The sequence below is a fragment of the Microtus oregoni genome, unplaced genomic scaffold (assembly GCF_018167655.1).
Source record: "Microtus oregoni isolate MIOR12 unplaced genomic scaffold, Mior012 000027F_ref0000203, whole genome shotgun sequence".
Classification (NCBI taxonomy): Eukaryota; Metazoa; Chordata; class Mammalia; order Rodentia; family Cricetidae; genus Microtus; species Microtus oregoni.
The window spans coordinates 14576018-14592378 of record NW_024543086.1 but is presented as its reverse complement, the minus strand read 5'-3'; the positions used below and the strand labels follow the sequence as shown (position 1 = coordinate 14592378).

The 16361-nt window shown below is 42.4% G+C and overlaps 1 protein-coding gene across 5 annotated transcripts in view; it reads right to left on the bottom strand.

Moving 5' to 3' along the window:
* Kcnip1 (potassium voltage-gated channel interacting protein 1) overlaps positions 1–16361 on the bottom strand; it is a 384111-nt gene that overhangs the window by 17187 nt on the left and 350563 nt on the right. The window contains exon 2 of one of the 5 annotated variants that reach the window (XM_041676246.1): positions 2322–2354. The exons of the other annotated variants lie outside the window; for them this stretch is intronic. Within the exon in view, the coding sequence (XP_041532180.1) occupies positions 2322–2354 (33 nt within the window). The remainder of the gene's footprint in view (positions 1–2321; positions 2355–16361) is intronic. 5 annotated transcript variants of the gene reach the window in all.

Below are 16361 nucleotides of genomic sequence, written 5' to 3'. Positions count from 1 at the left end.
TAGGCAGAACCAATAGAGAGGGGACACAGGCCCAGTTCCCTGGTTTGACAAAAGCAGAATTAACACACAGGGAGCCTCCTTACCACTTTCGGGCTTTGTGAGTCTTCAATCCCATGTGCTGTTCACTGTATTATTTTCATTATTAAAGAGAATTATGAGCTAATTATTAAGTCAGACTGAGTTAGAATCAAAACTAATCTTGTGGTTAATGCTATGGAGATTTCCTTGATAGAGATCATGAGAGTTTATCTTCTCTTTGCAATGTTCTAGTAGAACAGTTCACTGCTCTCCTGTGACTTCGTGTTTGGTCGGGGGTGAGGGGTCTGGTGCCCTCCCTGCCTGAAATTTAGAAGTCAGTTATCTTAATGGAGAAGGTGATTTTCTAACTACAAGTGGCTCACAAGGCCATGAATGTCGGCCACTGGGGGCGAGTGTGAGCCGGAAGGATGATTGTAACGTCTGCTACGTCTGCTACACTGGAGAATCCCAGACAGCACAGGTGTGAGTCAGAGTAAACGGTTTTTAATATGTTAGTGTTTGGGGGTGGTTCTGGATATAGGATGGATGAAAACTTTAGACCCTCTTAGAAAAAGATGGTTGTATCAAGCCCCCCCCCCCATATCTCCAGTGAGTTCTGTATCTTTTAAATAAACAGAGTCCATGCGAAGGTCTTCTATTGACGATCTTTCCCAAGCTCTGTCACTAACTCCTTTTGACTGAGGCTTGGGTCGCTTAGGTCAACAGTGAAAAAGCCGGACCTTGATTCCAGCCAGTTTAGGACTCCACCATTAGATTGGGCTGCCATCAGATTGGACATATCCCCACAGTGGCTTTTACTCCACTGGAGCCCAGAATGTAAGCTGGTTTGTGAACAGCCTGGAGGTACCCCTGCTGCTTACAAATGTCACGCCTTTGTACAAGTCCGCTCTCCAAACTGAGCAGTGAGGACCCACATCTGGGGCACATCTGGCAATGAATATCTTCTCTGGCTGATGATGAAGGCCATGGCCTAAAATATGACCATTTCCTCTCTTGTTTAGAATATAGTTTCTCCAGTGTGTGTGTGTGTGAGAGAGAGAGAGAGAGAGAGGGGGGGGGGAGAAAGAGAGAGAGAGAGAGAGAGAGAGAGAGAGAGAGAATGTATGTGTGTGTTTGGCAGAGGGAATCTGGGTTGTACTTTATACCCACCCATTCATTCCATTCCATTTTTGAGGCTACAAAATAGTGGTCCTTAGCTTGAATGTAGTCCAAAGATAGGTTTTGTTTGTAAGGAATCCATAGAAGCTCATATTTTATGTGAAACAGATAAAATACATTTTAAACACATTGCTAATATTTGGAGATAAGAAATCCATGACAAAGTTTGTATTTCTTACTTCACCTTGAAAATCTTGATTCTCAAATTCTCACCAGGGCATCATCTGCTAGAGCCAAGCAGGGACTGGACACTCTGGTTAAGTAGAGTCACCAGGACCCCTGCCAGTCACTTTGAATCCTTCCTTCCCTTCCTTCCTTCCCTCCCTTCCTTCCTTCCTTCCTTTCTTCCCTCCCTCCTTCCTTCCTTCCCTTCCTCCCTTCCTTCCTTCCCTCCCTCCTTCCTTCCTTCCTTCCCTTTCTTTCTGTTGTTTGAGACAGGGTATCTCTGGCTGTCTTGGAACTTATTCTGTAGACCACTCTGGCCCTGAACTCACAGGGATCCACCTGCTTCTGCCTCCCGAGTTCTGGGATTAACGGCCTGTGCCACCACACCCATCTTCACCTCAGGCTCTTTTTAATGCCATTAAACCGCCTGTGTGACTTGGAGACCGTTGAATCTGGAACTTCATCCAGGCTTGCTTAACCTCTTCACCACCTGCCTTTATTCTTTATTTAAGCATTCCATTTTTTTCCACAAAGAACTTGAAGTAGATATTAGCAACCAAATAATAGAATACAAACAGATAAAGAAAATCTGCTTCAGAAAATGCTGATTGGATTGGAGGTCTGGACCATGTTGGGGGAGGGGAGGAGAACAGAGAAATTCAGATCATTCATTCTAAACAGTTAATATACTTAAGCGATAATTCAGCTCTGAGCTTTATTTAATAGACATTCAATTACCATGGAAGGGAAAAATAGGAGTCTCTTAGAAGGAACAGAGTTTTCTTAAGCCTCAACCCTAAGAGAACATTCCTAGCTGTTTCTACACAGACCGAGTTTGCTAACAAGGAACACAAAAATCTGGTGAAGGAAGCTAGTTGCAGAAGATGGAGAAGTTCTTCCTTTCCAAGTAATGTAACTGAGACAATCAAGTTAGTGCAGACTTATTATTATTATTTTACCTCTCTGATACTGGTAATACCACCAGGCGATGTCTAGGAAAAAGTAAGAAAACATTTTACCAAATCCATTCATTTAAAAGGCATAACAAAATTTTATTGTCATCGGACAGGCACTCTGAGGAAGTTCTGGTCACCATCCAGCTTGACCTACACAAGGGGCCTCTCTCATCAGCAGAGCAGAGCCTGGATTTCCCATCCCTTTCCCACAGTGAGAACAGGCACGAGCATTGGGTCACCTCCCAGTGCCCACACTACCAGCAGGGCTCATCCAGCATGCTCTGAGCCATGCAGTCATGCAGCCTGAAGAGAGATGGGATGGCACGTGGCAGAGGATGCACAGATGTGGATGACTTCTTGGAAGTACGCACAGGTTTGGTTGAAGAGTGGCTTTTAAGACACTCTCCACCACGAGAAGGCCCCATTACCCCTCTTTTCTTTGTGATTAAGCTATGGGTCTTGTAGGGTGATCGATTTCTTCGACAACTATTGGTGAAGTATCTATCATCACACAGCGATGGATTACAGTTCTGTTTCCTACACTCATAGACCTTACAAGCTACACAACTCGGCTTCTCTCCTTTCTTGAGTGTGACAAGTAACTCAGATGAGAAAAGAAAAATATTATTGACATTAAGAATTAGCGTATTGGGGTATGTGACAGAGTGGATGCAGGTTAAGTCTTTGACTGTGCCATGCATGAAACACTGGAGGAAAATCCCCCATGGCGGGTGAGCTGGGGGAGTCTAGCTCCCTCCTGCTGGCTTTTTCAGATCTGTGTACTGGTCAGTCTTGCTTTGCTCTGCGGGCTCCCATTTGAACTGTCTCCTGTCTTGCTAGCACCATTGACCAAAGGTGTGTCAGACAGTCCAGTCCTCATCCCCAGTGTGTTTTAGTTCTCCCACCCCCACGAGCCCAGACCTGAGTGGTTTCTGTCCATGTTGTTCCCAAGAGTGGTAGTACAGAGAGCTGGGTTTCCACCACCTCCTCATCTGTGTCTGTGGAAGAAGTTCATTTTTACTGGATGTATTCGACCCTTTCATCACTTTGGTTAGTGGCATTTGAGTGTGTGTGTGTTTGTGTGTATATGTGCTTGTGTAAACGTGTGTGTGTGTGTGTGTTTGTGTATATATGTGCTTGTGTAAACGTCATGACACGTATGCGAAAGTCAGAGAACAACTTGTGCAGTTGTTTTTTTTTTTTTTTTCTTCCACCATGTGAATCCCAGAGACCAAACTCAGGTTGTCAAGTTTGATGATAAGTAGCTTTATCCCTTGAGCCATCTCACCAGTTCTAAAGGGCTGTATTTAAATTTTTAATTCTTCAGTTCTGGCCTACAACCTGCTGGCAGAAGGCTCCTGCTCTACCAGAGGCTATACCCCAGGTAAGACACCATCCACCACCTGCCAAACCCCTTAAGCCCCACCCATCAGTGCCCAACAGCACTCCCTTCCATGGGCTTCATATTCTGGCCCTCAACCCCTGGAAGAGGATTCTCACCATATAGGAGGTCATGCTAGGAACCCCAGAGCCTGCCCAGCAGTTCCCAACAGTATCTCCTCCCATGGGCTCCATATCCAAGCCCACAACTTGGCAGACAACTCCTTCTCTATTGGAGGCCACACGGGTATTAGGAGCCCCAGGAGCCCCAAGTAACTGGAACTCCAGAGACCACACCAGTATCCAGAAACCAGAGGCCACACCAGTTCCCAGAATTGTAGAACCCCAGAAACAAAGCAAGCACCCCAAATCTCAGAGGCCAAGCAGGTCACCAAAACTCTGGAAGAGACATACTACTGGGCCAGAAGACTTGCTGGTCACAGGGCACTCAGGTCAGAAGACAAGAGAGAAAACAGGAAGCAAGAGGGACTCAACTCCCCAATAAAAAAGACACCTGCTAACAGAATGGATGTAAAATCAGGATCCATCCTTCTGTTGCATATGAGAAACACACATCAACATCAAACCCAGATATTATTTCAGAGTAAAAGATTGGAAAAAGATTTTCCAAGCAAATGGACTCAAGAAGCAAGTTTGTATAATGACGCTACTATTTAACAAAATAGTCTTCAAACTGAAATTAATCAAAAGAGAGGGGAAGGACACTTCATACTCATCAAGGGAAAAATTCATCAACATGGCATTTAAATTCTTAACATTTATGCTTCAAACACAGGGCACCCATATTTGCAAAGGAAATATTTCTAAAGCTTAAATCACACATTGATCCTCACACATCTGTAGTAATGAGGAGCAGGCTGCATCCTGCCGCCCAGCTTGCTTACACCCTAAATAATTACACAGAAACTGTATTCATTTAAACACTACCTGGCCCATTATATCTAGCCTCTTCTTTGCTAACTCTCACATCTTGCTTTAACCGATATCTAGTAATCTGTGTAGTACCATGAAGACAGTTGTGGCTTACCAGGAAAGATTCGGCATGTCTGACTCTGGCGACTTCATGGCAGCTCTCTCTGTATGTCACCTTTTTTCTCCCAGAATTTTGTTCTGTCTATTCCACCCACCTAAGGGCTGCCCTATCAAAAGGCCAAGGTACTCTCTTTATTTAACCAATGAAAGAAACACATAGACAGAAGACCCTCCTACACCAGATGTGGGCTTCCCCTCTGTATGCTATGAATATGTTGTATTACCATTGGTTAATAAATAAGCTGCTTTGGCCTATGGCAGGGCAGAATGTAGCCAGACTGGAAGAGATATATAGAGAGAGGAGGCAGAGTTAATGAGACATCATTTATCTGTCAAAGCAGAAGAACATCAGAACTTTACCAGTAGGCCACAGTCTCATGATTTTAATTAATTAGTTAATTAATCATACATTGATTAATATAAATGGGTTAATTTTAGATGTAAGAGCTAGTTATAAATACACCTAAGCTGTTGGCTGAACAGTATTGTAATTAATATAGTTTCTGAGGATTATTCAGATCTGGGAAGCTGGGAAATGACCAAGCAGCCTTCTTTTACACTTTCTTCTCAACACCTCATGGAACATTCTTCAAAACTGACCACATACTTGGTCACAAAGCAAGTCTCAGCAGACACAAGAAAATTGAAACAACTCCCTGCATCTGATCAGAACACCATGGATTAAAGTTGTATTTCAACAATAGAAACAATGGAAAGCCTACAAACTCATGGAAACTGAACAACTCTTTACTGAATGACTATTGTGTCAAGTTAGAAATAAAGACTTCCTAGAATTCAATGAAAATGAATGAGCAACATACCCTAACTTATGAGACACAATGAGAGCAGTGCTAAGAGGAAAGTTCATAGCACAAAGTGCCTGCAAAAAGAGCTAGGGGAGATCTCATACTAGTGATGTAACAGCACACCAGAAAGCTCTAGAACAAAAAGAATCAGACACACCCAAGAGAAGTACATGACAGGAAATAATCAAACTGAGGGCTGAAATTAATAAAATAGAAACAAAGAGAACAATACAAAGAATCAATCAAAGAGTTGGTTCTTTGAGAAAATCAACAAGATAGATAAAACTTTATCCAAACTAAATAAAAACACAGAAAGAGTATACAAATTAACAAAATCAAGAGTTTTTGAGAAGGGGGACAAAACAACAGACACCAAGGAAATCCAAAAATTTAAACTGGAATTGGAAAATTTAAAAGAAATGGACAATTTTCTTGATAGATACCACTTACCAAAGTTAAATCAAGATCATATAAACAATTTAAACTTATCTATAACCCCTAAGAAAATAGAACTAGTCATTGAAAGTCTCCTGACCAAAACAAGTTCAGATCCAGACTGTTTTAGTGCAGAATTCTACCAGACTTTCAAAGAAGAGCTAACAAACATTCCTCAAATTATTCCAAAAATAGAAATCAAAGGAACATTACCAAATTCATTTTATGAGGCCAGAGTCACCCTGATACCCAAACCACACAAAGACTCAACAAAGAAAAAAATCACAAACCAATATCCCTCATGAACATAGATGTAAAAATATTCAAAAAATACTTTCAAACCAAATCCAAGAACGTATCAGAAAGATTATCCACTACGATCAAGTAGGCTTCATTCCAGAGATGCAGGGATGGTTAAACATATGAAAATCTGTCAATGTAACCCACCATATAAACAAACTGAAAGAAAAAACCCACATGATCATCTCATTAGATGTTGAAAAGCCTTTGACAAAATTTAACACCCCGTCATGATAAAAGTCCTGGAGCGATCAGGGATAAAAGGGGAATACCTAAGCAAAATAAGGGCAACATACAGCAAATTGATAGCACAAGAAACAACTCCTGAACAGAAGACCAATATGGCATACACTATGACCTCCTGAAACTGAAAACCTTCTGCAAGGCAAAGAACTCTGTCAACAGGACAAAACAGCAATCTACAGAATGGGAAAAGATATTCACCAACCCCACATGTGACAGAGGGCTAATTTCCAAAATATATAAAGAACTCAAGAAATTACACATAACAAACAAATAATCTAATTAAAAATGGGGTACAAATCTAAATAAAGAATTTTCAACAGAAGACTCTCAATTCACTGAGAAACACTTAAATAAATATTCAACATCTTTAGCCATCAGGGAAGTACAAATCAAAATTACTCTGAGATTCTATTTTATACTTGTCAGAATGGCCAAAATCAAAAACACAAGTTTTTGCTAGAGAGGATTTGGAACAGGGGCAACACTCCTCCATTGCTGGTGGGAGTACAAACTTGTACAGCCACTTTGGAAATAAATATGGCACTTTCTCAGAAAACTGGGAATCAATCTATCATAAGACTCAGCTATACCAATCTTAGGCATGTACCCAAAGGATGCTCAATCATATCACAAGGACACTTGCTCAGCTTCATTCATAACAGCTTTATTTGTAGTATCCAGAACCTGGAAACCACCTAAATATCCCTCAACCAATGAATGGGTTAAGAAAATGTGATATATTTACACAATGGAGTATCTCTCAGCTGTTAAAAACAATGACATTATGAAATTTGCAGGCAAATAGATGGAACTACTGAAAAAACATCCTGAGTAAGGTAATCCTGTCTTAAAAAGACAAACATGGTATGCACTCACTCATAAATGGATATTAGCTGTAAAGTAAAGGATAACCATGCTACAATTCACAGACCCAGAGAGGTTAAGTAGCAAGGATGGCCCAAAGGAAGAAGGAAGGATCTCCCTGGGAAGGGGAAATAGAAGAGATTCCCTGGGTGGACTGGTGCCAGTGGAAACATGAGGGATCAGTTGGGGGGATGGAGGAGGAGAGTACTGAAAGAGACAACTGGAAAAGGGGGTCTGTTTCAGGGTGAGGTAGAAACCCAGTGTAAGGGAAACTCCCAGAAATCTACAAGGACAACCCCAGTTAAGATTCCTAGTGACTGGGAATACACAGCCTGAACTGGCCATCTTCTGAGGCCAGGCAAGAAATCCAGTGGAGGCATTAGGACACTAACCCAGTCACATAACCTTCAACTTACCCATCCCATAGTCTGTCCTGCCTACGGGATGTGCTGGGATGAGGGTGGTGCAGAGAGTGTGAGTGGTCAACCAATGACTGACTGGTCCCTCCTTTGATACAGGCCATGAGAGTGAGCTCACCCCTGACACTGTGTGGAGGGAATGATATTCTGCTATATTCATAGATTGATGCCTACCCCATTTGTCATCAGAGAGGCTTCATCCAGCAACTGATGGAAACAGATTTATAGACACACAGCCAAACATTAGGCGGAGCTTGGGGAATCCTGTAGAAGGGTGGTACAAGCTTGAGAGGTCAGAAACCAAGAAAGCTCACAGAATCAACTAATCTGGGCTCCAGGGACACCAAGACTGAACGGACAACCAGGAAGCTTTACATGAAACTGCCCTCTGTCCTCTGCATATATGTTACAGTGTGTTAAGTTGGCCTTCTTGTGGGAGCAGGGGCTGCCTCTGACTCTTTTTCTGGCTTTTGGGACTCTATTTCTCATACTGGGCTGCCTCGTCCAACCTTATTATCAGGAAGGGGAGGTGCTTAGTCTTGCTGCAACTTGATATGCCATGTTTTGTTGATATCCATGGGAGGCCTGCCCTTTTCTGAATAGAAGAGGAGGAGGAAAAGATGGGGAGGGGGTATAAGTGAGGTGTGGGTGGGAGGAGAGAGAGGAAAAACTGTGGTTGGGATGTAAAATAAATTTTATTAACTATTTTTTCTTTATGTGTAAGTGTGTGTGTGTGTGCGCGCACATGCATGCAAGTGCTTGAAAGGTCTGTATTTGGTAAAGTTAATGTACTAATGATTGATGAGCTGATATTGACACATTAGTAAAAATGGAAGTCCATCTTCATAGTAGATTACAATCACTGTGCTTGGTGGTTCTATGGGTTTTGACAAATGCACTTCAAGGGCCTGTTGCTACAGCATTACACAGAATAATCTTACTACTTTACCCATGTGTTTACAAATATGAATTGATCTTCTCTGGCCTGCCAGAAATGTGATAGGCACTGGAAGAAATGACAAGATACAACATCTGTCTACAATAGTCATGACGTTGGCAGGAAGGCACACAAGTAGACCAGAAGCAGAAATGTCAAGAATCATTGGCAGGTAAGCTGGATGAGTATAGGTGATGGGCAGGAGAGATGAGTATGGCTGAGACCTGGAGAGCAGCTGCTCCCAGGCAGAGGATGAGCCATTTTTTACAAGATGTTTTCATGCACTGAGTCCAGATATTTAGAGTTGTTGAGAGAAGCCATGACTACAGAGATGTATGCTCCCCAAGTCTTGGATATTATCAATGAATTTAACATCTGAAACATATAATGTGTGCCAGCACAATCCAACTGTGGGTAGGATGCTGTGGGCTGGGTTCTAAGCTCTTCATTGGCAAATCATTCCAGACCAATGGGGCTGTGGCTGAGAGCAGGGACCCAAGGGGAAGGAGCTACTAATTAATGTTGCCTCCTGAAGGCACAGGACCAGATGGGAGAGCTGTCAGAGAAGGCTCCAAAGAGAAAGAAAACTTAGCTGAGTCTTGAAGAAAAAAAGGGACAAGGGAACAGTGTTTGTGAAAACACAGAAGCTGTAAGACTGAATAAAGAGGGTTATTTTGTAGGTGATCTGAACTCTCACAGAGGACAACTGGGAAAGAGAGTTAAAACATCTCATCTTTTTGGATGTATCAGAGGGCTAGGAGTGTAGCTTGCTTTAAAATAGTACAACCCCTGTCTAGACCAAGATTTTGTTTCTTCATTACCTCACAGAAGTTGAATTGAACCAAACAAATGTTTTTCATGTTAGAAAAATTATGTTCACCATTTAATGAGAATTTGTTAGATATATCAAAGACAGGACCTAAGGGCAATAGATGAGTACAGCAACAGATGTATAAGTGGTTCAAATATTAGACAAATCGGGCACAGGATGAAAAATAACAAAGGAAAGATGCTCAAGAAAAGAGATTCCACAAGCTGGAGAATCCTCATCAGAGGACCAGAATGTATACAAAAATGTCAGTTAAGAATTGTAGAATTGAGTAATATATCACCTCAGATCACCAACACACCAGACTAAGTTCAGAACAGATGAGACACAGTTAAAGGAGAATAGATGTTGTGGTAGGTACACCAGGTGAGACAGAAGGAAAGGAAGAGTGGAAGGGGGAAGAGAATGAAGATAATACATATACCTGTTGATAGAGGGTTTTGTCCTGACTTGTCCCATAGCCTTTGAGTTCCAAAGAAACACACAGAGGCCTACATTAATTATAAGCTAGTTGGACTATTAGCTAAGGTTTTTTTATTAACTAACTTTTACATCTTAAATTAAGCCAAATTCTCGTCTGTGTTAGCCACATGGCTTGGTACCTTTTATCAGTGAGGCATTTTCATCTTCTTCTGCATCTGGGTGATGACTACAGACTGAGCCTTTTCTCCTCCCAGAATTCTCCTGTTCTTATCACCCCACCTCTACTTTCTGTCTGGCTACTGGTCAATCAGCATTTTATTAAACCAGTACAAGTGACAAATCTTTACAGGGTACAAGACCATTGTCCCACAGCACTTCCTTCTTTTTTTCTTTTCAAAACAAGAACTCTGAATGTAATCTCCTTTGTTTAGCTTTTTTCTTGACCATTATTCATAACCACTTGTAACCAACACTCTAAACAAAGATAAACATCCATAATTCATTTTGTTATGTAATTTTATTATGTTAAAATTAAAATCTTTCTTTTTATTTAGACAGAAAAGAGGGCGTGATGTGGGATTCCCCTCTGTATGCTGTGAATATTGTGTCTTATTGTCATTGGTTAATAAAGAAGCTGGTTTTGGCCAATGGCTTAACAGAGTAAAGCCAGGAGGAAAATAAGAACAGAGATGGACAGAGAGAGAGAAAGAGAGAGAGAGAGAGAGAGAGAGAGGAGAGAGAGAGAGAAGGTAGAGTCAGAGAGACACCATGTAAGGAGACAGACACCCAATAACCTTACTGGTAAACTACAAGTCTCGTGGTAAAATGCAAAATAATGGAAATGGGCTAATTTAAGATATAAGAGCTAGCTAGCAATATACTTAAATGATTGGCCAAGCAGTGTCGTAATTAATATAGTTTCTGTGTGATTATTTTGGATCTGGGCAGCCGGGAATAAACAAGCAGTCTCTGCCTATATATACCTATGTGTGTGTATGTTTATATGTCTATATACATACACATTTATATGGTTAAAAACTCCCCAAAAAGAAGGAGACAAATAATGCTGATGAAGCAATATTTGAAGAGGCACTAAGGACTTTTAAAGATGGATGAAACCTAAGAAGCTACAGATTTAGGAACCTCTTTAAATCCCAAGCAGCATAAACATAAATAAACCCACATGGAAAACTCCAGAGTCAAACTGATGAAAAAGAAACATAAATAGAAAATTGTTAACGCAAGAGGCTGATCATCGGCTAAAAACTGTACCTTAATCCAATGCTGTTTGAAGGATGCCCCATACAAACATGAATTAGGAAATGCTAGCTGCGTGGTGGTGGCGGCACACACCTTTAATCCCAGCACTCAAGAGACAGAGGCAGGTGGATCTCTGAGTTTAAAGCCAGCCTGCTTTACAGAGTGAGTTCCAGGACAGCCAGGGCTACACAGAGAAACCCTGTCTCCAAACAATGTTGGGGTGACTCAGTTCATATCAGGTAAAATAGATGCTAAGGTGTGAAACTTTGGGGAAAATAAAAAGTTTTGTCAGGTAAGATTGGTCATTTAGGAGGATGTAACAACTCCCAGTCGGTATGAATTAAAAGTATTGTTTCAAATATATGTAAAGCCAAGGCCTGGCTGAACTAAAAGGAAAAACAACACAATCACAATCATAACTGAAGATTTAAAAGCACCTCTCTCAGAACAAGCTATTGACAGCTGATGATTGCAAGGGAAGGAAAAGTCAGTCTTCTTCATGGGTGTGGTCAGTGATCATATGCCAGTAGTTGACCCTACAATCATGACTATGTGGTCAGCATTGATTAGACACAGTGGGTTCTTAAAAAAAGAGTTGGTCTGTGTGTAAAAGGGACATCTGGGAGGATCTGGAGGGGGGAAAAAGAGGCACGGATATTATAGAAATACATTAAATGCATATATGAAATTTTCAAAGAGTAAATATAAATCTAAGTAGCCCAGAATGTCAGTATTAGCATAGGGATCTGAGTAACACACTACCCAAACGTGACCTCATTGTTACAAACAGTTTCTACCAGCTGTCACAAAGACTGCATTCTTTTACAGGGCACATAGGTCATTTACCCAAGCTGATCTTTTCCTAGAGCTAGTCTGAAGTTACTTGGGATGGATTTTGTAGATTGGACTGGAGTAGGATATCAATAACAAATCAGGGCACCAAGAAGTCTTCCAAACACGGAATCAAGTATACCCCCTAGAAAATTCCTCGTTCTCCAAATGTATCAACACATTAATTTCTAAATCACTTGTGTCTCAGAGGCACTCATGCTATTTTGCAGGAAAGTATGATGACAGAACGTGTCAAAACGTGTGGGATGTTGTTGAGGCTATGTTCCAAAGGAGGCTTTAAAAGTTGTAAATAATTTACATGACAATGGGCAACAAACGGTACGGAGCACTGTACTCTCCTCTTAACATCACTTTTCCAGTGGTTCAGTGTTGCCTGGATTATTCCAGGTGCATTAGAGGCTGCATTAGTGATCATATGCTGGCATTCACAAATGTGTCCTGGTCCCTCCTCTAGATACAGATGTATCCCTTTGTTCTGGGTGAGGTCAGCAGTAATCAAAGGCTTCCCCCCAACAACCAGGGCCAAAGATCTTTCTTGGTACTTGCATACCGCAGAGAGGGCAAAGGTCTCATTTGCCCTCCAAACCTTGCTGCTTAGATTCTCACAGCTGAGGCCCTGAGGTGAGTCACGATCTCCTCAGACACACGCGGGGCACACAGCCCGTCAGCTCTGATTTTTATATACTTAACAACGAGTCCCGTGAGTGCCCGAGCTGAGCCTGATAAAGATTTTCTGAGAGTTCCAGATATTTTTCCAGTCTTCTTGGTTCAATAAAACTCAAATCATGTTTTGCTTCAAGCGTTTGTTCTCTTAATCTTGAAACCCCTCCTGCTCTTTGTAAGCCAAATTGAATTTATACATTTCTCATTCATTTACACCTCTGTCCTGAAAGCGTGCCTTAGAAACAACCCCACAGAGACATCAGAGTGCTTCGGCTTCTTCTAAATGGCAGCTGAGGGTCAAATGAAGGGAGAGATCTTCAGGAAACGCCTATTTGGGCTTATTGCCCTTTCTCCCAAAGGGAGGGCACGCTAGGTCTTCTGGTCCACAAGGCACTGATGTGTGAGGATGAGGGTGTCAAATGTCCCCTGCAACTTCTTGCCAGGTGGCCATTTACAGTCAGAAATTACCTATCAGAAACCTAGCACGACCATTAGAAGTCCACACAGCCACTGTACACATCATGGCATCCAAGTTCTATTTGTTATACAAGGACGTTACATTCATTCATCTTTTGACCACGTATGAAAAGCAAAGGGGAAAGAGTTACCTAGATTTTAGGACTCTACCCGATGCTTCCAGGCACGGAGCTGGCCATGCCCAACACGTCCCTTTGTCTCCAAGCAATGTCTTCCGCAGCTGAGCCTCTGGCTATGCTACAAGTTAGAACTGTCGGCCTCCTGGGAGCTTCTCAGCCACAGGCAGAAGTGTCTAGCTGATGTTTTAAGTGGACCATTTTGTCCAGGAAAAGTGCCTGAGATGAAACTTTTGACAGTTTAGTAGCTCCAGCAGGCTCTAGGGGGCAATTAGTCAGACTAAGCCCTAATCCTACCACCAGCCAGGATTCAGAGGGCGGGCAGTGGGGAAGCCCCCACGGGCTTTCCTTTGGACTCAGCAGGATGGTGACCCTGATCTTCCAGCCTGTGGAGGGAGCCTGTTAATGAGCATGGCTGACCTGTGTACAGGAGAGCAATCTCAAGGGTTAGGGTATCTATGCAGGAAATAACGGGAAAACATGGGTGAGTTTTTATTACTCTTCTTGTCTAAGAAACTGAAATGACAATTCATTCCAAATGAAAAGTCTCCAGGAAGGAAGGACAGGGGTTTTTTTTTTTGTTGTTGTTATTTTGTTTTGTTTTTCTTATTGTTTGTTTTGTTTTGTTTTAGTTTAAGACAGGGACTTGAAGGGGCCAAGAGAAATTGAAGAAGAGAGTCAGAGAGTCTGCAACGATTCATCTCAGATGAGGTAGCATTGACTCATGATGGAAACTCATTGGATTGATGAGGTGTGGCGAGCCCCGTTTCAGCATGCCGAGAGGTCTGACATCTTGCTAAATGGAGATGTTCTCCAAACAGAGCGTTAGCTTTGGTGGGGTTTTAGATGTCTAACAACTGCTCTTGGGAGGAAAGGAAGCCTGACGGATCCACTTTTCCACATCCTTCCCACCATGGCCTGATTCAGGCTGTCAGTGTGAAGTGAAGAAGCGAAGTGGTTCTGGTCTGGGGGACATAATCCTCCAGCATAGCTGGTTCCCATTGCTATTTTAGGGCATGTGGCATATGTTTAACCCTCTCAACTTGGTGCGCTGAAGAATCAAAGCTAATTTCATTCCCTCAGCTTAGTTCTTGTAATCCAAGGTAACAAGCCTTCCTCTTGTTGCTAGTGCAAACACAAACTTCCGCGCATCCTAGGAGATAGCTCAAGCAGAGAAGTGGTGGAAAGCCGCCGAGGGAGTGTCTGCTGTATTAAGTGCCTTGCTTGGTGGGCTCAGAGAGCGTAGTAATAGTTTTAGAATTGATCTGATCATCTCACTGTCCCTAGGAGGTATATGGTTATTAGACTAACATGAGTTATAATCATATGTGCCTTGTCGCTGTAAATCTAGGTGAGATAAGGTCTGTACAATGACTGTGTGCACGATAGGTGCCAAAACGCATAATTTAATTCTTGGCTTGTATTATGGTGGTGATTTTAAGGGCATTCTCAACAGCAGAATCCAATGGTTAGACAGCGTGCAGGTCATGATTATGCATCCTGATGGATGTAGTTAATTAAATGGGCATTTTTCATACAGGGGGATTTTCTTCTGTGATTTACTCTGTTAAAAGGGCACTCAATTGTCAGTTCAGGTTAGACACTGACTGGTTAGCATGCCTATTCTTGTCTGTATTAACTGGAATGGCTGTTCGCAGACCCAAGACTCTAGATGAAAGAGTATCAATACTGAAAGTGGTCATGGAACAGGGCAAGGTATCTGTGGGTAATGAGACCAGAACAGTGCCTGGAGCATTAGCAAACAGACATAATAACTGACGGTCATCGAGAAAATTTCCTGTCTCTCTCTCCCTGGAGTTATCACAAGGTTTCGTGTCCTCTGCCCTTAATAATCCAGACAGTCGTTGTGTGTATTATTTTGGTCTGTTTCTTAGCTGGAGAAGGCCATTGGCCATTACCCTTAGCTGGCACATGAACTGCCAAGTGTGAGGGCTGCAGTCAGTCAGCTTGTGTGAGAATGTGCGCGCTTGCCCAGAGGCAGAGGCAATGTCAAGGTACCATCCTCCTCTCCAGGACTCAGTGTGGAAGCCTCTTAACTGTGCACTTAATAAATGAAGCCCTGGCAGACACACCTTGAATTATTAATGAAGTTATTCAGCTTTGATTGTTTCCTTCTTTGGGGGAAAGGTTATTCACTCAATGCCTTTGCTTAGACTACACAATACATCACAATTGGGCATATTTTATGTGCAACTTTATGGTGATAATAGTTCTGTCTCATTTAGAAGCAAATCAGACATTATGAACTTCGTGATTTATTAATATATTGATCTCTAGAAATGTCAGTGCATCTCACATCCCGTCAGAGAGCCAGGAGCAATCAGCGGAGAGCCAATAAAAATGTAAAATGAACCATTATAAAAAGAGGAAATACAGCCAGTTTCAAAGCCCTGCTGTCTTCCCAAATTGTTTCAGGACTCAGATCATTACCGCCAAGACATTCCTACCGATGAAACCCAGTAGATGAGGGTGGGGGAGGTCTGTCCCACTTAAATCTCCTTTGAGTAAAAATAGTTTTCATAGACTGAAATACAAACCAAGAGGTGAGGAGTGGGTTTGATGTGGGGGAGGGCTGGGGCTGGTTCCCAGATGGTCCTAGAGGAAGCAGGAAGATGGGCAGGGGGCGGGGAACCGTTTGGGTGAAATTCAACACTACACCCACTACTCGGTTGCTGAGATAACTTCAGGCAAAGGCCAGATTCACCCTAGCATAGAAAGGTCTACACCGAGGTCCTGTTTACCTTCTAGGATGGTTCCCCACAGACCTGTGGTGGTCTTCTGCAACAGCTTTGGAATCTAGCCACGTAAAAAGCCATCTTTCCTGGAGTGCCCCACCAGCTGACACCATTCCCTCCCACCCTTGAAGCCTGACTGGAGTACGCAGTAAGCACTCAGTGTCTGTTCAGTGGGAGGTGCTACAGGAGTGGGCCAGGAGATAGACCAAGAGTGTCGTGTTAATTGA